The sequence below is a fragment of the Mustela putorius genome, unplaced genomic scaffold, assembly GCF_011764305.1.
Source record: "Mustela putorius furo isolate JIRA1106 unplaced genomic scaffold, ASM1176430v1.1 tig00000596_pilon_pilon_pilon, whole genome shotgun sequence".
In the NCBI taxonomy this organism is placed as follows: domain Eukaryota; kingdom Metazoa; phylum Chordata; class Mammalia; order Carnivora; family Mustelidae; genus Mustela; species Mustela putorius.
The window spans coordinates 7,537,501-7,563,451 of NW_025421428.1; the positions used below are offsets into that span (position 1 = coordinate 7,537,501).

Below are 25,951 nucleotides of genomic sequence, written 5' to 3' on the forward strand. Positions count from 1 at the left end.
GCTGTGAAGTCTCACACATTGGGTTCAGATCCTAGGCATCATTTATTCAATCGATAAAGCTTCAGTTTCCTTACCTGTACAACAGTACTAATATTCACACACAGGAATGTTGTGAGGAGTAACAAGGGTCCATTATAGGACCTGATACAACATAGGAACCCAATAAAACACAGTTATGGTGATAATGATAAAAACTTTATATAAAAAGGGATTTAAATCCTTTGGCTAGATTTACATGAATTTTGTTTCTGAACTAAAACAGTATCATAAAAAATCCTTGCTTGAATGCTATGCACTTAATAAGACAGAAAGGGAAAAAAAGGGGGGTGGGCTATCATAGCTGAAAAAAACCCAGCAAGTTATTGTTTTGATGTCATAATTAGGAAGGGAAAATGAAAGTCAGCAAAACCACAGTTTTAGGAAAGTGGTTATTAGATTTTCTTCTTTCCACTGTGGAAAAAGTCCTTCCTGTTGAAGAAGGCAGTGAAATTTTATCACAGCTATTGCTATTCATAAATCTTATATCTATTTTAATTCAATCTGGCCCTAGCCTCTGAGTCGCTGCACCACAATTTGATTACTATAACCATACTTTTTAACTGCTGTCAGGAAAGACAGCGCCTTCTACAAACATCTGCCGGAACACATGCCTGCGTTCTCCAGCACCAGCCTTAAATCACACTCTGGTGATGAATCTTTATCTGACACTAATACTTTTTAACTTCATACAGACAATTAAAATGAATTGTAGCTAAATGCACATATAACAAATCAATTTAATCTTTGGTTGCATAGTAGCATATTTTGCAAATTTCCTAAACTTACTTTCTTACATGTATCTTTGTCTAGGTGTTAAAACTTCAATTTAAGACAAAGGAATGGAGATATTAATAAAACACAGCTCTTATGACAGTGGCATGTAGATGCAAGCCTCAAAGAGTAATGACATTTGAAATTCGTCACTGCCATTTAAAAAAACTTTCACATTTATGTGTGGAGAGTGTCATGCTGGGCTTCATAATAAGAGTGACCAAAGTTAAGTATCTGCTGTCTAGGAATTAGTATAATCAAAGTTCAGACAAATCCACCTATGATAACAAACTAGATGAACATCATTGCTGCCTCCACACTCCCACAGTCTCTACAACGCTACCTCTCACATTTACTCTCCAGTTAGTTGTTCATGGACCTGATGTCATGGGCCACTATCAAAGTCCACAGCACAGGGCACAACCCTGACTGTGAAGTGTGGTTCCTCCACTTGTTGGCGCTATGGCCACTCTTACCTTCAAGTTCCTCCAGGGCAGTTAGTCCTAGCTTACTCATCAGTGCCTAGCACAGAGTCTGTAGGTAATACACATTTGAAACAAACCAGTTCAGTATAGATGCTTAATAAGTAATTTTTTGGCTGGATAGACAAATGATCAACTCTGCACACCAGGAAGGGCAGTGGAAATAAAAAAGCATCTGTGGGACATAAACTACATTCTCCATACAAAGCACTGCAGCGTTCTCTAGCCCCGGTATCTCATTTCTTTTTTCACAGGTAAGAAAACTGAGGTTTACAAGATGCAGTAACTTACCCAATGGACACAAATGACATTAAGATCCAAAACAGTCTGTCAGATCTCAAGTGCCCTGGTAAAAGGAAAATCCTTTTGTTTTAAAATTTAAAAATTTTTTCAATTATTAACAGTGTTTTTGTTTCCTCCATAATAATGGCTATAAAAGAGTGTAGGAAAAACAGCTGTGGTACTGGAATAAGGAAAAGGGAGTTGAACCCCTGCTCTGCCACATAAGTAGTGCATTTCTGAGCACATCACTTTCCCTTCTGAGCCTCGGTGTCCTCAGCCATAAAATGGAGGTAACACTCCCTATATCACAGCTTTGTTATAATCAGTTAAAAGAGGAAAGTACCAACATACACGTCAAAGATCAAAACTTCAAGAGTTGAAGTTTTCCCATTTATAACTTACATGTCACTGTGTCAATCACCTCCCCAATCACAAAACGATGGAACCTTAAAGACACAAGGAATCCAAGAGGTCATCCAAGCTGAGTTCCTCATTCTAAACAGGCAGAAACCGAGGTTTAGAAATGGGAGGTGACTTGTCCCAGGCCCCATGGCATGACCAGGGTTAAAGCCCACATCTTTTGAGTCCATACCCATGCTCTTTCTACCATGTCATTTTCTAGAACTTGAGTTTCCATTTTGCAAATATGAATGTCATTAAGAATGAAAAAAAAAAATCTCTGAGAATAAGAACACTTAAGATTCTATGCCCATGGGACGCCTGGGTGGCTCAGTTGGTTAAGCGGCTGCCTTCGGCTCAGGTCATGATCCCAGCGTCCTGGGATCGAGTCCCACATCGGGCTCCTTGCTCGGCAGGGAACCTGCTTCTCCCTCTGCCTCTAGCCTGCCACTCTTGTCTGCCTGTGCTTGCGCTCTGTATCTCTCTCTCTCTCTCTAACAAATAAATAAAAATCTTAAAAAAAAAAAAAAAAAAAAAGATTCTATGCCCAGCTGAGTGATCCTAGGTTGTCATTTGATTCTCTGCATTGTCCTCTTTAAGACAGTAAAATCAGGGTCTAGTACTCTGAGGCACAAGGAAATCTCTTCACTGCAAATTATATGGACCAAGGTGTCCCATATGAGGGCACTCAGTATAAAATCCCACCATGCCTAGCCTCACCACACCTACAAGGACTGTCTCCTAGGTTTTTCCTGGAACCTCAGTGCTTGATAGACATTCCAACCAGATTTTGTCTACTAATCTGGTAATTAATTAGGAATAAGATAGTACTACAATAGTAATCTTGTTATAATAAAAACATGTCCATGTTTTACCTCTTAGTCCTCTAATATCCAAGAATTACAATCAATATAGTTTCTTAAATGACACCTGACATTTGCCTCATCTAAAATTACTTTCTCATTTTCTCTTCTTAACAGCCTGGTGAACCGGGTTGGGCATCTGAGAGTATAACCCATTTCAGAGTAAGAGGTGACCAACTTCCAGGGCAATTCCTTAGCCAGAGTTCCAAAGCTGTCTGTGAAGTAGGGACAAAGAAGAGGTTCCTGGCTCCCAGCCCACTCCCACCTCAGAGACCCTTGCCTCACATGCCCCAAATACAAACCAAACAAGAAGGGTATGCTGCATACCCCTCACCCCACCAAAACAGTGTAGTGTCTTCAAGGGCATGGTAAGAAGATGTGATCTGCAGTCACCAGGCCCAAACGAACTCATAAAGGTCAACATCTTGCCTCATCCTCGGCCCTCTTTCAGGGCCTTTTTTTTCTTTTTTTTTTTTTTAAAGTAGGCTCCATGCCCAGCATGGAGCCGAAGCCAGGGCTGGACCTCATGACCCTGCAATCAAGACCTGAGTTGAGATCAAAGAGTTGGTCACTTAACTGACTAAACTACCCAGGCGCCCCTCGGTGTTTCCTAATTCAGGGATGGAATCATCATCATCCATTCAGTTCTACAAGCCACAATCAGATCAGGATATCATCCTTGAAACCGCTCTCTCCCCTATTCCTTAACATGCAATCCATCATCAAGTCCTAGCACTTTTACTTACTAAATATCTCTTGAGTTTATCCATTCCTTCTACATCACCAATAAGTTAGCCCAAGTTACCATCTCTCCCAACTGGACCAATGCAAAGTTTCTTGATTGGTCTCTTTGGCCTCACAAACCTTTCTCAAGTGTATTCCCTTCAGATCTTTTCAAAACACAAATCTGATTACCTCATCTCCTCATTTAAACTTGTCAAAGGCCTGCCAATACTCTTAAAGAGAACAATTCCACCAGACCTACATGGTCTGGCCCTGCGGCTTTACCTTGTACCACACTCTACTTACCCCCACCCCCGCCAGGTCCCCAAAGACACACCCTTCTTTCAATTCGTCAAAACTACCAAGCTATCCCTTTCTTCAGGGCCTCCATTCATCCTTTCTCCTCCCCCTTCACCTACTTAGCTCTTACTCATCCTTCAGCTCTCAAATCAAGAGTCTCAAATCAAGAGTCACCTTCACAGGGATATCATCCTTGACCCCTTAGAGTAGGTCAGATGCCCCTATGATAAAAGTCTGAAGGTCTCAACTGCCTCTCCCCGGTACTTAGTGATTAATCAGTTGTGATCACACTATTATGGCAATTTTGCATTCAGTAGGATGACTGTTTACGTAGCATCTATCTTCCAGCCAAGAGAAAAAGTTCCATGAGATCGAAACCAGGTTGTTTTTGCTCACCAGTGAATTCAGATTCTACTTAACAGTGTCTTTACATAGTAGGCCCTCATTAAATATGAAGCAAACGAATGGCACTGTGGTAAAATGAAAGGAAACTAATAAAGCTCTCAGCACTGACCATGCGCCAGGCACTTTCTACGTACACATCTCCCCTTTTTGTTAAATCCTGTGACAACATTTAAAGATAACATTAGCTTCATTTTAGACATATGAAAACAGGCTCAAAGAGGTAAAGTGAGGGGCGCCTGGGTGGCACAGTCACTTGGGCATCCAACTCTTGGTTTTGGCTCAGGTCATGATCTCAGTGTCTTTGGATTGAGCCCCACATTGGGCTCTGTGCTCAGTGTGGAATCTGCTTGGGATTCTCTCTCCCTCTGTCCCTCCTGCTTGTGCTCTCTCTCTCATAAGTAAATAAATCTTTAAAAAAAAAAAAAAAAAAAAAAGGAGGTAAAGTGATTTGCCTGATATCACCCAGCAAGTAAGTGGTAAAGTTGGAATTCTAATTCAAGCCTGACAATTATGTTCTTTCTACTGCAAAATTCTGCCTTCCTTTGAGAAGCCTCTAAAACCAATGGTCAATTCTACCTCTGACAGGAATTTCTAGAAGATTCCTCTAGAATCAGAAGACGCCTCTACAGACTGGCAGAAACAAGGCCTGGATGGAAGCAGCTCCAAATGGAGGGAGCTAATTTTAAGAACTCGAGTCTTCAAAATTTAACTGCAGAGTCAAATGCTGAAAACACTGTCTTTCATTGTAAGATTCCTGTTTAATTCATTTTGAGTACCACCCAGACAGAAATCCCAAAATCTCTACTTGGGATTTTCAGTATAATGTCAAGCAACAGGAAGAGAAATGCACTAATACGATGGTAAGGGGGAAATAATCTCGTTAAAGGAGATTCTTAAAATAATGAATTTGGTACTTCTATTAGTATATCATAGTGTGTGAAGAGGTAGCGAATACCTAATATCTTCCTTTAGAAATAGAACAGACTGGGCACCAGGGCAGTTCAATTGGTTGAGCATCTGTCTTTGGCTCATGACCTGGGATTGAGCCCCACATGAGGCTCCCTGCTCAGCAAGGAGTCTGCTTCTTCCTCTCCCCCTGCTCTTGCTCTTTCTCCCCATGCTCTCTCTCAAATAAATAAATAAAACCTTAAAAAAAAAAAAAAAAGAATGAAATAGAATAGACTAATAAAAACTGGTCTTTGAAAAAGAAGACTAATGAAATACAGTCACAGATAAGATGCTGAGAGAATGACTGCTAAAATGATGTTGGGACTTACTCTCCTTTATTAAAAAGGTATGTAAAGGGGAGCTTGGGTGGCTCAGTGGGTTAAGTGTATGCCTTCGGCTCATGCCACAATCCTGGGGTCCTGGGATCAAGCCCCATGTCAGGGTCCAGGGAGCCTGATGCTTCCCCTTGTGCTCTCTTGCTCTCTCTCTCTGATAAATAAATAAAATCTTAAAAAAAAAATAAAAAGGTTTGTTAAAAGAAGCAAATGGAGGAGCAGGACATAGAGCACCTGATTCAAAATACTCTTAGAGGGGCGCCTGGGTGGCTCAGTTGGGGCCTCTGCCTTCAGCTCAGGTCATGATCCCAGGGTTCTGGGATCCAGCCCCGCATTGGGTTCTCTGCTAGGCAGGGAGACTGCTTCCTCCTCTCTCTCTCTGCCTGCCTCTCTGCCTACTTGTGATCTCTGTCTGTCAAATAAATAAAATCTTTAAAAACAAAACAAAACAAAAAAACAAAATACTCTTAAATTGTCTCTGGATGGGCACTAAGCAAGTCAATCCCAGAAAGGGTGGGGGCTGGTCAACTTGATGGGTGGAAAAGAGAAAGAAACTCAAAAACCAGGAGGCTCTTGGGCTCAAAACCACACCTCAGCTCAGACAGCCCTAAGCAAAAGCCGCTATCTAGAAACATAACCAACAATAAAGTCCAGATTACAATTTTTTGGAAAGAGATCCTGAACTGAAGTTGCTTAACATATTAGAGGGACCATTCCCTTTACAATAGCAAATACTCCAAGTTCAAATGAGGAGCATTTTCCTCTCAAGGCAATTTTTTTACACTTGATCTTAGCCAAAAGGCCAAGAAGCGATCAAGGCAATTTTTTTAAACGCAATTTCAATTCGCTGACCTTTCCTAAGTTTGCCACGTTTCTCAGTGGCTTCATGCTTTTCTGCGAAGTTTTAAGTGACTTTCTTTGAAAAGAGCTATTTAATGCCAATGATTGTAGAAAACATTTGTTCATAATTATCCAGACATAGACTGGAACAATGCTGAAACAAGAGCAGCATGCAAAAATGTATTTAAGGACTATCATCCCAAAATGCTGCTAAAAGCTATTAACCAGTATGTGTTAATTGCCACAGCATTCATATTAATTTTCACTTCAGGCTCGACATTGTGGAATATTTCCCCTGATACATTTTAAACAAAGTTTAATTTAAGGAACTGCTTCTATCAACACTTATGAAAATTAACAGCCAAGCAATTAGCACTCATGAATTATCCCTTCCCCCATGCTCTCTGCAGCTTCGTTAAAACACTTTCTAACAGAGAAATGGTTACTTTCTAATAAGTTAACACAATCACAGTCACAGTTGTCTATATGAACAAGAAGGGGTTCTGCTTTTTTAAGCACTCAAGGCAAACATTCTCCTTATATTTAGAGTAGAATTTAGCGAAGTCAAAGAAATACTTCACATTTTAGTAAACTACCAATGACTAATATTAAACTACCTTCTCCTATGATGTTTAAAAAAAAAAAGAAAAAACACAGCCAAAAAAAAAAAAAAAAAAAAGGAAGTACTAACTTGACTCAATCTTCCTATTTAAAGTTAAAGCCCGAAGCCTCACTGGACTCGCTGGTCTTCAGACAGACCTTCACCCAGGGTCTGCTGCACGTCCTGTTGAACAATGCTATTCTGAACTCCTGGATTCAAGACACACTTTCTCTCACTCGATCCTGTCAATATCTAATGAAGTACATTAAGAAGGGACGACATCACCAGCCCTCATCCTTTACAGAGAGGAGCAGAAGTGGGATATTTGTTGAGTGCTTCCTATTATGTGCTACATGTCTTGGTAAAGAGACCTTATCTCAATTAATCCTCATGAGAAAGAACATTACCATCATCTCAACCCACGTTAATACAAGGACAGGACCACTTTATAAGGTTAAGTAACTAGCCTGAGGTCAACACTGTTAAGTGGTAGAGTCCGAATTCAAACTCAGGTCTTACTACAAAATAGGTCACAAAGTAAAGTACACTGGTTCTCACTGGGCTAGGTGCTCTACCCTACTTACCCTACTATTATCCTATTTGATGGTCTCATCAGCCTTGAGGAAGAACTCTCATTTCTTTAACAGGTAAAGAAACTGAGGTTTGGAGAGATGGAAAATCTGACCAAGATGCCAAAACCAATAATCATTATCATTTCTTTGTTAGTAACTATACTGACAGGAAATGGGTATTTAAAATTCTAATGGGGGTGCCTGGATGGCTCAGTCAGTTAAGCTGCTGTCTCTTAACTGCAGTTCAGATCTTGGATCTCAGGAATGTGAGTTCAAGCCCTGCACCAGGCTCCAAGCTGGGCATGGAGCCTACTTACAAAAATAAAGTAAGGGGCACTTTAGTGTCTCAGTTGGTTAAGCATCTACTTTCATCAGGTCATGATCCCGGGGTCCTGGGTCTGAGCCCCAAGTTGGGGTCCCTGTTCAGTAGGGAGTCTGTTTCTCCCTCACCCTCTACCCACCCCGACTCATGCTCTCTCTCTCACTTGCGCTCTCTCTCAAGTAAATAAATACTTTTTGAAAATAAATAAATAAAATAAAATAAAATTTGAACGGTCTACTAATAATGATATTTGCAAATTCAATTTAACCAGAATAGTGGTGATGTACTAGCAAAAGTTTCTCAAGTAAGTGATAAGGCATGGAATGGAAAGGGTTAGATACTTGCAAAAACATGACTTCATATGAAACAGGTAGAAAGACAGGACAGATACTTACATAAGTGCTGCGTGAGTATTCACTTACCATGAATGAGCCCATTCCCTCAAAGCAATGCCTTGTCAAACCCAATATATCCCACATACAGTGAAATCAGAAGGACTGTCACAAGAAGTTTTCTGATTATCTCAATCTTTAGAACAGAGATTTTGTTAATTAAGCTTTTTGAGGACTGCTTTCAACAAGCCCAAAGAATGCAGGCAGGTGGCTGAGCCTGGTTTTGCCTTGTGCGACCAAGCAAGCACTCCTTAAAACCACTTGCAATCTATTTTGGACTTTTTTCAAATCATCAGTAAACAGAGTTACTAATAATCAATGAATCTAAAACAGGTCACAGCATCACCAATTTACTAAAGAGAACATAATAATAAATCAGATCCAAAAAATTATTAAAATTACAACAAAGCACATGCCTAAGCACAGTCTTTCTCTCTCAACTGTATTCCTCTAAGAAATTATTAATCAACAATTTTTAAAAATGAAATTATTAAACTGCTACAGGTACCACAAATTATCTGAATAGTATTTGCTTTAATTTAGCATAATAGCTAAAAGATGCTTACCCTTAGAATCACTAAAACTAACAACAATCCAGTTTGCACAAACAAGACACTAGACATGCTGGCTTACCTACAATGAATTGTAAAGCCACACCAAAAACAAAATCCTTTTTTCAAATCTAACGCTAGTTTAATCTTAAGGAGGATTTCACAGCAGTCAGCCTCTTGAGGAAATACATAATTAAGTAGTTTTTTAGCATATTTAATTAGACCCCAAACTCTTCCCTGTCCCCTTCTCTCCCCAATTATGTACCACTTGCCCAAGAGACCTAAGCAACTCGGTTAATTATGTAAATAAGGCAAGCGTTATTCCCAAGAAAAGCATTGTGAATATCTGTACAGGAAAACTCTGTACATATTTTAGTGGCTTTAACAAACCTTCACAGAAAAAAAAGAAAAAAAAAGGACTATCAAAGTCCACGAAAAACCCTTCTATTTGAAGCAAAAAGCATGGAGTTCAATGACAAGATGGTGAATCATTAAAACAGGACACTCATTTCACTTCTTAAATATGAGCTGAATAAAAATAAAATAATTTTAAGTTACAACAGTAACAAAAATTTAGTGCTGAACGTCAAGTGATTTATGGGAAGAATCAATCTGGAAATTATTAAAGTCGACTCTCACAGAAAGGCTTTATTATCAAGGGGTTGACATGATCTTAACTCTAGAGGCAGCCATGGCGCTGTTATAACTACTACAATCCCATTATTATGCAATCACAAAATGCTAATTTGATCATTTTGAGGTGTTATTTGAATAGTCATTTTAATTTCTAGGTTACAAAAAGGCTTGACTCAAGTGTAATTCTCTATTAATCATTGAGATGTCATTGAATATCATATTGATGCATTTCACAAAGATAAAGAAAGACTAATTTAATATGTACAGTACAATATCCTTCAAATATTAGCCACTTTCATTACATATCTGCCAAACGCATCAATATTAAATAATAGATGAGAACAAGAGTTTAATTGTATTTTAGCATTTGTAATATGGAGGCTAATAATAAAATAGCATCACATCACGGGATAGACTTATCGATACATAAATCTTTCTTAATCAAAGTGTAATGGTGACTGCTCCATGCATATACCTTTTGCTGATTACAAATAGATTTGATATGACAAAAGTACGGAGAGCCTTAAGTGTAAACATATCTAGCAAAAATAATTCCTTTGTGACCAAGAAAATGGCTTCTTCACTTTTTTTTTTAGTTTCTCCCTGGCACTTCTAAAGTTAGATATATACCAAAGATACCTTATAACTTTCTCTCAAATCCAAAGCTAAGTAATTTATAAAATAAAATCTAGTGGTATACTAGGAATTCTAGGACATAATATTTTAAAATATCTGTGCTATTTTGTTGGCATCAAGTATTTTTACAGAGTAATTATTCCAGCAATTATGTCCTTAAACAATGAGATGGTATCAGACAATGGAAGCAAATAAATTCCAGCCATGTAACCTAATTCCAGTAATAATGCTCACACATATATATCTAAATGAATCAACTGTAGTATTTAAAAACAAATCCTACAGTCCAACTCTCCATTTTCCAGAGACTGACATTCCTGTCCCCTAGGGGGACCCTTCCTTCTCTTTGCTACATTCCACAAGAAACAGGAGTCGTGGCAGGGGCAGGCTAAAGAGAGGCTTTACATCAGTATAATCTCTCATTTACTAAAAGTCCTTTCAGATTTTTTTGGAGGCAACTCCTGAGCATATTAGTATCTTTATGGAACTTCCACATTTTGTTTCTAGTTCTTGGCTCTCTTTTCCCACCAACATCAATAACCTCACTTGTCTGTGGCCATATATGCTTCATATGGAAACATGCTGAACCTTATGAGGTAGAAGTGTTTCGAAGAGAAAACATCTCCTTGCTCAGACAACTGAAAGCATATAACCAGAAGCTGAATGTGAAAAAATGGAAACATAAGCAACGAGCCTGTATGTTTATTAATTGCAGTGGTGTTAAAATAAGACAAATTGTACGCAACCCCTCCAGGAAACAAGCTATCGCTCAGCACCTCCAAGCCACTGCCAGACAGCAAATATAATGGCAATAAATATAAAAATCAACTGCTACTGTCTCCTCAAAGAAGCCCAGCTCAGCTCCACACAGAGACACAGAGGGCAGGGAGCGTGGGCAGAGAGAGGGCTGCAAGGGCAACTGACTATACTCCGCCTACAGTGGTGGCCCTTTTTCTAAAAGGAAAATAGACATGTTTTAATTTTTAAACTGCAAATTATTAGAACAAACAGAAAAAAATAAAGTCATCCTACATAGCGAGTGTCAAACAAGACTGCTTACAATGAAATACTGACATAAAAACAATGGTCTAAAAATCTGAAATGAAGCTTTAACCTCAACAATTTCTATAGTTATAATAAAGAATCAGACCAAAACAATGCAAACTGTCTCCCCAGAACCACCTTCAAAGCTTTCCCAGCACAATCAGGCCTTGATTCATCACATCCCAACAACCCAAACCCTCAAGTATACTTGGAAAATGAAACACAGAAAAAGAGTACATGGACAAATATCTCAAGACTGTTTTTGTTTTAATCCTCCAAGTATACTGCTGTGGAAACAGTATACAGCCCAAATTCAGACCTTTTTACATGTGAATGACATTCTATAATTCCTTTGAGTCATTTACGAAGCCCTAAATCTAATAATGATAATACTAACAAAAACAATTCCGACCAACTGAGGTTTTACTCAAAAAGACAATGTTTTATTTTTACTTACCTTGCCATCAAATTTGGAATACTCGTTAAATGGGTTATTCAGCTGCAGAGGGCACTGCTCTAACCGCACAGATAATATTGACTGCTTTCCAGAACTTGGAGGTTTCTCTTTGAGGGACTTTTTTTCAAACAGTGACTTTAACTCCTGGGCTGTGATATAAGAGGAAGATAAGAACATCGTTGAGATTACACAGAGAGACAGCCTGTCTACCTTTCCTAGCAAGTCTTCCCTGGAATCTCAAGGAGAGAGTGTCCAGGGTACATTCAGGTCCGATATGTGCAAAAAGCTTCACATATACTTCGATGTTTGCACACTGAAAAGGCAGAGTCCTGAAAACAGGTCAGGACTGTCAATTTAGAAGGACTGGGGTTTGAGGAGTGGGGCACAGTCAAACCAACAGAGCAGCCATTCTGTCCTAAGAGCTTCACATCTAAAGGACCTGGGCTTTGGCCTGGCTTTGCCACTTAGAGATGTTGTGATACTGGGCAATTCACTAAGGCTCTCTGAGCTTGCCGAACTAGATAATCCTGAAAATCTCTCCTGGCTCTAATACTGTGGGATTCTGGAATTCTAGTTCTTCAAGGTGAAGGTCTACATCTTAATCCTCTCATACTCTCCAGGGACACCTAGCACAAAATCTGGAAGACAAAGAGGAGGAGGAGGAAAATGAGAAATGATATATATAATAACAGCAGCTAACATTTACCGAGCAAGCCAATGTATCTCAATTACTCCTCCTAACAAACCTAACAAACTATGAGGTAGATACTAGCATTATCTTAATTGTGCCAATGTGGAAACTGAAGCTTAGAATACTTTGATTGGCCTTAGGCAACACAACCAGTAAGTAGCAGAGCTGAGATTTGCAATCAGCAAGGCTCTTAGCCATTAGGCACTAATGAACAAAGCTGACCCTCAATAAATTTTGTTGCATGAATCAATGAATAAATTAATGATTGAAGGAATTCAAATTAAATTATTATTAAATCAGAATCTTTAGCTCTTACTAATTAGTAAATCAAGACAAGTTAGTTCCACATCTTCTCAAAGATCATTTAAGTGTCCATATTAATCTGAATATCATTTAAGGTGGGAGCGAGGTAAGTACATGGAGGTTTATTATACTTTATACTTTTTATTTTCGTAAATATTAGAAAATTTCCATATTAAATTTTAAAATCAATCTTAGATCTTAAAATCTGCAATGAACAGGTTCAACCCCATTCCATTCTTAAGTACAGCCAAACTGAACTTAGATCAAACAGAACTCTGAAATGGTGACTTAGAACTTTTGAAAAACATAACTAAAACCATCTTTTCAACAAACTAGTGGGACAAATTTATCCAATCAGTCCCTATAGATGGAAGTGGCAAACCAGGAGAAAAAGATCTAATTCTTTTTAAAAATGTGGCACCTGACTCTCCAATTCCACAATCTGAATATATAAGGACAGCTGATGATAAATAGACATTTGAAAAGGGTTTAGATTACATGACATTCTACATATTACAAGTATTATTCTGCGCATAATCTACTAACAGTTTTTTTGCTACACTTGGGAAAGGAATAACCCTTTATTAAATACCTACTATGGGTTGGGAACAATGCTAGGTGTTTTCTCAACTTGTCCTCACAACAACCTTAAGAGATGGGTTACTACTCATTCCATAAACAAACTGAGGTGTAGCAAACAAAAGTGACTTACCAAAGTCACGCAACTGTTATCAGTAAGGTTGGGGATGAAGAGATGATATATTAATAATGCCATTCTCAGACTAATTCAAACTCAGAGCTCTTTCCTCAACCTTTGGCATTTCTTTCCTCTGTCCACCCTTCCTTCCTCTCCCGTCGCCTCCATCCCCTCCCTCCCTCCTTCCTTCCTTCCTCCTGAGTCACAGAAAAACAGAAACAACCAAAAGAGACCTTTTGCATGTTCTCACCTGTACCACAACCTGCCTTCCCTCCTACTCCCATGGATGAACTGCCTAGGCCCCGACCTCAGGCCAGCCCCTCCTTTGTACATTCAGGGACTGACTTCTTGCTGACTCAAGGGCATCACTCAAGCAATTCTCTCTCATTTCCAGCTTTCCCTCTACTGGATTAAATGCATGAGCACACAAAGGTACCCAAAATACTGCTCATCTTCAAAAAAAAAAAAAAAGGCAGGGTGGGGGGCGGTGGCACCTGGGTGGCTCAGTCAGTTTAGCATCGACTTGTTTGGGCTCAGGTCATGATCTCAGGTCTGGGATTGAGCCCCATGGTGGGCTCTGTGCTGGCAGGGATCTGTCTGAGGATTCTCTCTCCCTCTTCCTCTGCCCCCTCCCTGCTTGCATGTAAGCACTCTCTCTACAAATCTTTCCAAATAAATAAATAAATAAAAATCCTCCTTTGATCCTATACTCCCTTCCACTTATGATGCCCTTTTTCTGCTCCTCAAAATGACTGTGTATGTCCTTGCTATCCAGTTCCTCTCCTCCCAGTCCCTCAGATCCACTCCAGTCAGGCCCGCGGGCCCTACCATTCCGTTATAGCAGTTTTTAAGGTCACCAATGATCCCCTTGTTGCTAAAATCTATCAGTAAATTTTGAATCCTCATCTTTCAAGACCTTGTGACAGCATGTGAAACAGCTGATCACTCACTCCTTTCTGAAATAGTTTTTTTACCTGGTTTCCAGGACTCCATTCCATCTGGCTCTCATGCTTTCAGGTTACTCATTCTTAGTTTCCTTGCCAATTCCTCATTTTCCCCTCAAATCTTTGGCATTCCCCAAGTCATCATATTTGGACCTTTTCTTTTCTCTATCCACGTTCATACCCTTCGTGATTTCATCCAGCCTTCTATTTTAAATATTATCAACTTGAGGAGAAACTAAGTTGTGGTAATATAAATTAGAACAACAGCTGCCTCTGGGCAGCAGCCTGACTAGAAAGAGGCACCAGGGAACTTTCTGGGGTACACAAATGCTCTATACTTGACTGGGACTACACAGGTGTATATGTTTGTCACAAGTCATTGAACTATATACTTAATATCTATACATTTCAGAATCTAGAAAGCATACCTCAATAAAAAAATATATAAAAATGGAAAACCTAAATAAATATCCTCTACATGCTGATAGCTCCCAAATGATTATTCATGGACCTAAACACTCCCTGAAATTATAGGCTCACATATTCAACTTTCTATTTGATACCTCCACTTGGATGTCCAATAGGTATCTCAAAGTTGACATGTCCATAACCAATCTTCCCCCAAGCCTGCCACTCCCACAGGCCTCTCCTCCTTAGTTAATGGCAACTGTATCATGTTAGGCCAAAAACTTGGGAGTCACCTTCACTCTTCTCTTTCTCTCACATCCAACATCCTATGCATTAACAAAAATTTCAGAATATAACCAGAACCACTTCCACAGTTACCAATGCTGGATTAATACCACCACATTCAATCTTGTTTCTGCCCTTGCCTCACCCAGGCCTGCTCCCACCAGTCTCTTTCCAACACACCAACCAACAAGAGTCTTTTAATGTGTTAAGTTATAAACATCACAATAAGAAAAAAATTGATCAATTTGACCACATAAAATAAAAATACTTTTGGGGCACCTGGATGGCTCAGTGGGTTAAGCCTCTGCCTTCAGCTCAGCAGGGAGCCTGCTTCGCCCCTCTCTCTGTCTGCCTCTCTGCCTACTTATAATTTCTCTCTCTCTCTCTCTGTCTACCTCTCTGCTTACTTATAATTTCTCTCTCTCTCTCTCTCTCTCTCTCTGTCAAATAAATAAATAAATAATATTTTTGTGTGGAAAAAATTAGCCAAGTAAAAAGAAACATGATAAAGTAGGAAAGAAGACAGGTTAATATTCCAACTATATAAAGATTCTAAAAGTAGACATTGAACAACTCTTTGGAACAATGGACAAGAAATACGAAATATTCACAGAAAAAGATATTCAAATGGCTCTTAACAAATGGAAAATGCTCAACCACATTTATAACAAGGGATATGTAAATGAAATTATGCTGAGATACCATTCCACATCTATGAGATTGGCAAAAATCTAAAACTTTACAGATATGGGGAAATAACATTCTGTACATTATTAGAGGAATGCAAAACAGAAAAACACCTATGGAAGGGAATTTGGCAATATCAAGGGATATCATATATTTACTGTCTGACCCAACAATACCACTTCCAGGATTCTTAGACACACTGGGGAAAATATAACACAACACACATACATAAGGCTATTCACTGCAATACCATTTGCAACAGCAAAAGCCTGAAAACAATCAAATATCCTTCAACAGGAGACAGGTTGGCTGAACTCTGGCACATCCATATCATGGCATACTACAAATAATTTAATTTGAATTCCGAAGCTATAAAATGGAATGAAGCCTATCTTTATATGTTCCCAGAATGTGTTGCTAAGTGAAAAATGTTTTGCATAAAATAGTGTGTACAGTACACTTTTTAAAAAAAGATTTTATTTATTTGGGAGAGAGTGAGAGTGTACAGGCATGCACAAGCAGGGGGTAGGAGCAGAGGGAGAGGGAAAAGCAGACTCCTTGCTGAGCAGGGAGCCCCACACGGGGCTCCATCCCAGGACCCAGAGATCATGACTCTGAAGGCAGAAGCTCAACTGACTGAGCCACCTGGGTGCCCCTACAGTATGCTATCTGTAACCTATAAAGAGTAGTATATGAATATAAATATATTTATATAGAGATTTAAATGGACAGAAAAGCCAAAACCTTTTTCAAATTGACCATCTAGGGGCTTCTGGGTGGCCCAGTCAGTTAAGCATCCAACTCTAGACTAAGGCTCAGGTTATGATCTCAGGACTTTAAGATGGAGCCCCCTGCCAGGCTCTGCACTGGGCATGGAGTCTGCTTAAAAATCTCTCCTTCCCTCTGCCCCCAACGCTCCTTTCTCTCTCTCTCTCTCTCTCTCAAAAAGAAAAAAAAAAAATTGAAACTAGAATTCTCTGATTTTATCCTGTTTTATGTATTCAACTTTGGAGCCATATAAATGTTTTATACAGCTATTAAAGAAAAATTAGAATACAATCTCTAAAAATAAAAGCAAAATGAAATGAACAAACCTAAGTGTAATATTGAGTTGGCATTTTAACTACAAAAAGAGAAATTATTTTAAGTAACTTTATCACACAGCAATTTATACATCCCTAATGGAACATATCAAAAGGGCAAAAAAAAAATTCTCAGACTGTTTTTAGTAATCATAGTGTTAGTAATGATGGTGATATTTTTATTCTGGAACCAGGATTTTCAGCATAAGAGAAAAGATACATAAACATAAAACCAAAGTAAACACTCTATAATCCTAAATTCAAATAGGCGTTATCAGCATTAACTCAAAATGTATTTCCTCTTAAATTTATCTTTTTCTGAGCTCTATCCTCTGAAAGGCCTCTAAGGAAGAAACCAATCCAGTGAGCACCTCTAGAGTTCAAGTTTTGGTCTTTCAATGCCATTTACCACTAAAAAAGAACTAAGACTCTTGAAACAAATGGCTAATTCTGGCCAGATCTGGAGAAGGAAATAGATAAGAATCACGCATTTATCCTGTCTTTCTTGCAGTGACTACATCTGAGAATAACCAAGTGATACATTAGGAAAAGCTGGTCTTTATATCAAGACAATAAAATTAGAATCACTATTTTGCAACTCCTAATGAAATAATTCATCTAGGTAAAGCTCATCAATGACCACTAAAACCATTAGAAGAAAGGCTGATGAGAGTAACCTAAAAATGGGTGAAGAAAACCTAATTTTACCATCAATCTGAACAGCACAAAAAAGACAAGAAGTTATTCCACATTTCCCAATACGATGCAATATGAATTATAGATTAGCATATACAAAATATTCTTATCAAAAAATCAAGCTTCAATCTTAGCCAAGTTTTAGATCCAATTCCCTGTTTTACAGGAAATAGAGAGCAGAGGAACATATTAAATGAGACCACAGAGATACAATAAGCAAAATCTAGATTGTAGGAAATTCAATAGGACAAATGACACAGTTCCTTAAATAAATCACAAGGAAAAAAGTAAAGAAGACTATATAAATTAAAAAGGAAATGGAACATGTCAACCAAATGTGTGGACCTTAGATCTATACCTGAATGAACAACTGGCAAAAGAAAAAAAGAAACATTTGAGACAATCAGGGAAATGTTTGTTAATATCAAAGAATTCCTGCTAAGTTTTCTTATGTGTTAAAAAATACACAAGTATTTAGGTATGAAATTATACTATAGCTGGGATTTGCTTAAAATTAATCTGGTAGGGGGTGGGAGGGGCGCCTGAGTGGCTCAGTCAGTTAAGCATCAGACTCTTGATTTCAGCTCAGGTCATGATCTTGGAATCATGGGATAGAGCCCCAAATCAGACTCTGAGCTCAGTGAGGAGTTGGCTTGAGACGGTCCCCTTCTCCCTGTGCCCTTCCCTCTGGCTTCAGCGCACTCTAAATAAATAAATAAAATCTTAAAAAAAAGTCTAGAAGGGGAGAGGAGGTAAATCAAGAAAAGACACAAGACTGGCCCTAAGTAGATAACTGCTAAATCTGGGTGATGGGTATACAGAGGCTCATTTCACCATTCTCTCTATTTTTGTATATGTTTAAAATTTTCCATAATAAAAAGCCATTTAAATTTAAACCAGGAGTGGAGGGACTAAGAAGCTTATCAATCACATCAGATGAAATCACTTCACCCTGAGTAAAACTTAAATTCTTTACAAGATCCTCCATGATCAGCTCTCTCACCACCTATTTGGGCCCACTCTTCCCCTTTTCTACTCTAGTCAATGAGCATCCCTCCTTGCTATTCTGTGGATACATCAGGCACACATGCATCACAGAACCTTCGCACTCACTCTCCTTCATCTTAGGACACCCATTTTCTAGTATCTGCCTGTCTCATTCCTTCAGAACTCTGCTCAAGCATCACCCTCCCAATGAGGTCTTCCTTGATCACCATATAAAAAATAGCAAAATTCCCTACCTAGCATTCCTCATCCTCTTTACCTGAATATGTTTTTTGCTTTGCAACTTATCCCATTCTGACAATACTAGGTTTGTTTACTGTCTATCTCCCCCACAAGATCCATGAGTGCAGGGACTTTGTCTTGTTCTTTGCTGTATCTTCTAGGCCTACAAAGGCCTAGCTGTCCTTGTGTATTTTAGGAGCTAACTAAAAACTTGTTAAATGATTAACTATGGAAGAGAAGTAGAAAAAATAGCTGCCAGAAGAAGACATCCAAATGGCCAAGAGACACATGAAAAAGTGCTCAACATCACTTGGCATCAGGGAAATACAAATCAAAACCACAGGGAGACACTACCTCACACCAGTCAGAACAGCTAAAATTAACAAGACAGGAAATGACAGATGTTGGCGAGGATGCGGACAAAGGGGAACCCTCCGACACTATTGTGGGAATGCAAGCTGCTGCAGCCACTCCAGAAAACAGCATGGAGGTTCCTCAAAAAGTTGAAAACAGAGCTACCCTACAACCCAGCAATGGCACTACTGGGTATTTACCTTAAAGATACAAATGTAGTGATCTGAAGTGGCACGTACACCTGAATGTTGATAGCAGCAATGTCCACAATAGCCAAACGATGGAAAGAGCCTAGATGTCCATCAACAGATGAATGGATAAAGAAGATGTGGTATATATACACAATGGAATACTACAGCTGTCAAAAAACCCGAAATCTTGCCACTTGCAATAATGTGGATGAACTAAAGGGTATTACGGAGAGTGAAATAAATCAGAGAAAAACAATTATCATATGATCTCTCTGATATGTAGAATTTGAGAGGCAGGGCGGGGGGGGGGGTCTTCGGTGCTAGGGAGGGAAAAAAATGAAGTAAGATGGGATTGAGAGGGAGAAAAACTGTAAGAGATTCTTTTCTTTTTTTTAAAGATTTTATTTATTTATCAGGGGGGCGGGGGAGAGCGAGCATAGGCAGACAGAATGGCAGGCAGAGGCAGAGGGAGAAGCAGGCTCCCCGCCGAGCAAGGAGCCCCATGTGGGACTCAATCCCAGGACGCTGGGATCATGACCCGAGCCGAAGGCAGCTGCTTAACCAACTGAGCCACCCAGGCGTCCCAAGAGATTCTTAATCTCAGGAAAAAAACTGAGGGTTGCTGGAGGATGGGAAGTAAGGATAGGCCTGCTGGATTATGGACATTGGGGAGGGCATGTGCTATGGTGAGTGCTGCGAAATGTGTAAGCCTGATGATTCACAGACCTATACCCCTGGGGCAAATAATACATTTTATGTTAATTTTTTAAAAAAAGAAAGAAAGAAAAAAGAGCTGCCAGGATAGGGAGGCAGAAGAGAGGGAGGAAGGAGAGAGCAAATGAGCACAAAAAAGCAGAAATGAGATGGGGGCTGGTAATGAGAGCCTTTCCTCCTGCTTCCAAGCCATACATAAGGCACAGCCTGAGTTGCTCAACTTCAAACTGCTCTTCAACTTCACTTGCTCTATGTCATTGGCAGCTGAAGAGTTCTGAATAACAGAATCAGTTGGGAGTCCCCAACAAACAGAGAACTGAAAAAACAGTAGCCTAGAAATTTAATTATCATCAGGCTTATGAGAAAGCACATACAGTAGCATTCAGGAATATGGAATGTATATTAGAACTAGTAAGGATTCAGCGAGTAGCTGGATACAAAACAAATAGATAAAGACAATAGATTTCTTCACAAGAGCAGTAACAAAACTTATGGGGAAGAAGACATTAATTGTAAGGATAGCACAAAATACAAAACATCCGGAAATAACCTTAATAAGAAATGTAAAAGTGCAGGGACAATACAGAGACAAGACAAAACGTTGCATTTATGTACTATTTGTACATACAAAAAAGATCATAAGAGGTATGTTTAGAATATTTAAAATATATATACCTATGTAAATAGAATCTAGAAAACATGTATCAAAATGTTAACAACAGCAGTTCCTCTGAACCTGAGAATATTGGTTGCTTGTTTTCATTTTTATATTTTCTTTCAAATTTCCTGTAATGAAATTTTCTTTTAATATAGAGGCCTTGGCAACCTTTCTGAACCCTGGCCACCACTGACACAGAGGAGGAAAGGAGTAAGGGAACACAAAGCGTCCTCAATACCCAGAGTCCGGGAGCAGCTCCCTTCTGCCAACAGTATGGCAGAATGGAAGTGAGTAGAAAGACTACAGTGTCTGGGGTAGGACTGGCCAGGAGAAGAATTCTGGCTTTGCCACATACTACTTGTAATTAACTTAAAAAAGTTACTTAACCTCTGGGTTACAGTTTTCTCACATATAATACAGAAGTATTAACAGCTAAGTTGCTGGATTTGCATGAAGAGGAAGCAAACTTATGGGCTGGCATACTTAATATGCCCGTGGTCCCCAGCACTGGTTACTCATGAGAAACACCCAGGGAGCTTCTGAAAAATATAGAATAATGAACCCTGATCTTTATCTTTTGAATTAGGAATTCCACAGGTAGGGCTAGAAATTTAATGGAAACCATTATAATATATGGTTTTGGATGCATTTCTGATTTTTACAGTCACCATTTCTGGGAACTGCTGGTTTAAGAAACCAATACTAGAGGATACATGAAGAAAACTTCAGGAATATCATAAATAACTGATATACATACTACATTGTTCTTTTTTTTTTTTTAAAGATTTTATTTATTTATTTGACAGATAGAGATCACAAGTAGGCAGAGAGGCAGGCAGAGAGAGAGGAGGAAGCAGGCTCCCCGCTGAGCAGAGAGCCCGATGTGGGGCTCGATCCCAGGACCCTGGGATCATGACCTGAGCCGAAGGCAGCGGCTTAACCCACTGAGCCACCCAGGCGCCCCAATACTACATTGTTCTTGAGTTACTATTTAACTTCTTGTGTAAATAGCTTTTTTTTCTCACTAGACCAGATTTCTTAAGGGCAAGAATCACGTAATCCCCAAGCACCTAGTATAGAATTACTATACACACAGAAGGTATGGAAGAAACACTTGTTAAATGGCTCAATGAATAAGAGTAATAATAAATTTTGCAAAGAATATACCAACACCATTTCAAAACAATAAAATCAAAAATACCGAGGCTTGGGGCACTGGACTGGCTCAGTCAGAAGAGCATGCAACTCTTGATCTTGGGGTCATGAGCTGAAGTCCCACATTGGATGTAGAGATTACTTAAAAAATAAATAAAATCTTAAAATATATACACATATATATTATACATATATTTACGTGTATGTGTATACACACACACACACACACACACACACGTGAGTATATATATATGCCAGGGCTTGATTAGACATTGTTCCTGACAAAACTGTCTTCCAACAACCACATTCACATTTAGGATCTTACTCTAAGATATTCCCTTTATCATGTGATCTCAGTAAGTTCATAGAAAACTTCAGGGTATGGACCAGAGAGCTTCTCAGATCCCTTCCAACCTTCTATGAAAAGAATGCATTTCTGCTATATCTTTTTTTTTTAAAGATTTTATTTATTTATTTGACAGAGATCACAAGTAGGCAGAGAGGCAGGCAGAGAGAGAGAGAGGGAAGCAGGCTCCCCGCTGAGCAGAGAGCCCGACAAGGGACTCGATCCCAGGACCCTGAGATCAGATCCCAGACCCTGAGCCGAAGGCAGCGGCTTCATCCACTGAGCCACCCAGGCGCCCCATTTCTGCTATATCTTAAAAGATGGACGGGATGCAGAAAAACATTGCAGGGGAGGTCATCACATTCATAATAATGATTTTTCTAGTAGGGAATAAAATAAAAAATAAGAACAGATTTAAAAAAATTTTTTTTTAATTTGTTAGAGTGAGTGAGCACAGGCAGACAGAGTGGCAGGCAGAGGCAGAGGGAGAGGTAGGCTCCCTGCTGAGCAAGGAGCCTGATGTGGGACTCGATCCCAGGACGCTGGGATCATGACCTAAACCGAAGGCAGCTGCTTAACCAACTCAGCCACCCAGGCATCCAGATTTAAATATTTTTAACGAAATGTAAAGAGCAGAAAAAGAATGAGAGAATGAATAAACGATTATCTAACCAAAATTCCCAATGAAGATCGAAAGGATCTTGCCAAAACAGAGTATGTGCTTGAGACTTGCATGAAAACAGTGTTTACTGGACTGCTGCTGACTCCACTCTTCTAACACATTTCAGGACACCAAGAGTGCCAACCTGTGGTAATGATGGAACCCAGCTGAACAAAGAATTCAAAACCATTCCTCTGTGCATTGATGAGGTTCACTGGGCTGGTTCAAGGTCAACATCTCGAAGGGTGGACAAGTATATTAAAAAGGAGCTTTTCCAGCAGTAAGATCACAGGGTCAATTACTGAAATCTGTGAGAGACGGAAATAAGAGGGATGGAAACTGAGGGAGAGAGAAGTATACACAAATAATGAACAGTATGGCTCCAAATGAAAGCAAAAAGGACGCTATTTATTTCTCTAGCACATTCTGTGAAACACTGAACAGAAGTTAAAGTGGATTAGACTTTAAGGAGTAAGTGGGAGATGTATCGAAATTTAAGTTGAAGAATTTGCCACGTGGTAAAGGGGATTAATGCAGTTAGATCTGAGGTGCTCTACTCATCCTATTTATTTGTAATTGTCTTAAGATAAGGAAATGAAGAAGGCAAAACAAAGGGTAACTGGAGAGATGAGTTTAGATAAATCGGCTCTATATTCATTAAGAAAAGATGAATAGAAAAGGCATTAGATACATGAAAAATTTGAAGGAAGTGGACAAGATAAACAATATAAAGCTTTTCAGGTTTGTGATAAATACAAGAGAGAAGTATTAACTGGATCAACAGAAAAGGCCAGCCTAGAGAGATTTTTAAAGTATCAAGAGCAAAACTAAATAGATATTCAAGGAGAACTATAGAAAGTTGCGGAAATGAGATGTAAGAAAGAAGTGAATCAGATTTCTGGTTCTATGCAGTTGTCATTTCATTAAGAAAATCACACCCATTGAGCACACCCATTGTGGTTTACAACCACAGCAGGAAAAAGCAATAACCACTTTATATAGTTTCTTTATCAGAAAGAGATTGGCCTTTAGCTGCAGATAGAGCTAGATACACAATATGGCTCTATTGCACTACCACTTTCTGGGCTTATCACTTTACCAAGTTAAAGCTCTCTGAGTTTCTGTCTCATCTGTTAACAATAGCAATAGCTATACCTTGTAAGATCACTACATTGGAGGTAATGTGTATAAAGTGCTTAGAACAGCACTAGGTAGGTGTTGATGTTAATGTAACAGTCATTAATATTGTTAGTTTTAGAAGTAGAATGTAGCAAAGGAGTCAGTCAACAAAAATTAATTGGACATCTATTACGTGCCAGCATGGTAGTAGGTGCTGGAAGACATAGAAGACAAAGTGCAGACATTTCTTTAAAAGGAGAAAAAAAGAGGAAATCTAGGACATATGACATAAACATTAGGAAAAACTTCAATAGCATTTTATTTTGTTTTGTTTTTAATTTTCTCTTCTTGCTGAGATTGAAGATTTGAAAATATGTAATACGGCCAGCTTTTTACTACATATACCATATGAACATAAACCACAAATGCTGATAATACCAGCACTATAATGCTTGTTAAGCTAAAGGAAAAGAATCAGCGCATATGCAAAAAAGATTATTATTGTGGCCACTAATGAGGCAAAGGAAAGTCTAGGTTGGAACTGCAAGGAGGAATCTATAACCCAGAGGCCCACCCAAACCATAGGTATTCCTTGGCGCTAAGAACAAGGTACTGGCATGAGAGTTTGTACAAAATGTGCCTTGCACACACCAATTCCTATGACCCAGAATGAACAGTGACCAAAAACACAAGACCTAAAGAACACATGGCATCAAAGGTCCAAAGCACCCAAGTGAAAGCATTCAAAGCTCAAAACACAAAAGGTATCTGCTCAGAGGATTTAAAAAGATGAATTAAAAAATAAAAGCTCTTACTTATTAATATAAACTAAATATACAAATCACAAATTAACAATTAAAATTATTTCCATTTACCTGATTGCTTAGAATTTCTTTCTTTCCACTGAATATTTTTGCATTTGATCTGGTTTTGTCTCTCTTTTCGGAGTCGTTCTAATCTTTGAGCTTGAAAAGAAATATTATAACTATAAGTTTGTCAATGAAAGTTTACTATAAACAAAGACATAATTAACTACCTTTATATGAATAAAGATGTTTTATATTGCATATGTAGGGAAAAAGTCATAAAATTTTAAAGGTGGCACCCCTGAAAAGCAAATACCAACAAAAACATGAAAATATTCTTGATTTATAATTGAAATTAGAGGATATAAAACATTAATAGAGATCATAAAGATAGTATTAACATGGAAGAGAATAATAAAATGTGAAAACTTCTGTGATTAATATGACATTTCATTATATAAATCATTAATAACGGTCTTAAAGGAATTTTAATGCACAAATGAACTGAAGTGAATATTACATTACAGGAATAAAATTACTGTTATGAATTACTCTACCCGTTTCAAAAATTAAAGATAAATGAACTCAGACTAGACTATTAAAGTTTTAAATATAAAATCCTTTATCTAAAAATCATGAAAATTATAAAATGTCAAAGCTATATAAATTAGCATAGCTTTTCTTCAGTGGGCTGAAACAGTTTATAGGTAGTAAAATAAATGATTTGTATCTTTGTAACATTAGTCAAATCTTAAAAAGAATAATTTTTCTTATACAAAATTTTAAGATATACTGAAAGGATTAAAAAGTAAATTCTTTGGTCACTAGGACACACCACAATTGTAATTATTAGCATCTAAGTGCTATCTTAAGAAATTCCAACAACAATAACAAAAGCATCACCTAAAATCATGCATTTGTGAGATTATATTACCACTGGCCGATCAACCTCCAAAAATCAGTGAACCGATCTTTTAAAGAAATACTGTTTAGCATATATTAACAACTACTGCATATGGAAACCACAATGGAAAAGAAAGTCATAATTGATACCATTTCTTGAGATTAGTTTCCTCTGGCTAATCTTCAACTTCCTTTCCTGGCACAATGGTAACAAAAAATAAGTAAGTAAATTTCTCTTTCAGCCTCTTGCAATGTAGAAAATCATATACCCTCACCTTAGCATTGTGGTAGGGAAACACTGAAACTAATCTTGCCGTAAATGTAAACTGTGACAGCAAAAGCATTCTGACAATGTCACATTTGAACCAAATGCCATTGAAGGAAAATACATTCAATTGCAATTAATAAATGTGAAGGGTACAGCCA

General features: G+C 38.4%; 1 protein-coding gene across 17 annotated transcripts in view; it reads right to left on the minus strand.

The window, feature by feature from the left end:
• Positions 1–25,951, minus strand: part of MAPKAP1 (MAPK associated protein 1) — a 241,414-nt gene that overhangs the window by 186,661 nt on the left and 28,802 nt on the right. For 11 of the 17 annotated variants that reach the window (XM_013058749.2, XM_013058753.2, XM_045082404.1 and 8 more), the window contains 2 exons: positions 24,692–24,781; positions 11,599–11,747 (listed from right to left, as the gene is read on the minus strand). In XM_013058749.2, coding sequence (XP_012914203.1) covers positions 11,599–11,747; positions 24,692–24,781 — 239 coding nt within the window. Of the gene's footprint in view, positions 1–11,598; positions 11,748–22,842; positions 23,006–24,691; positions 24,782–25,675; positions 25,722–25,951 lie in introns of those variants that run through there. The other 6 variants (XM_013058760.2, XM_045082406.1, XM_045082408.1 and 3 more) reach the window with 3 other exon arrangements.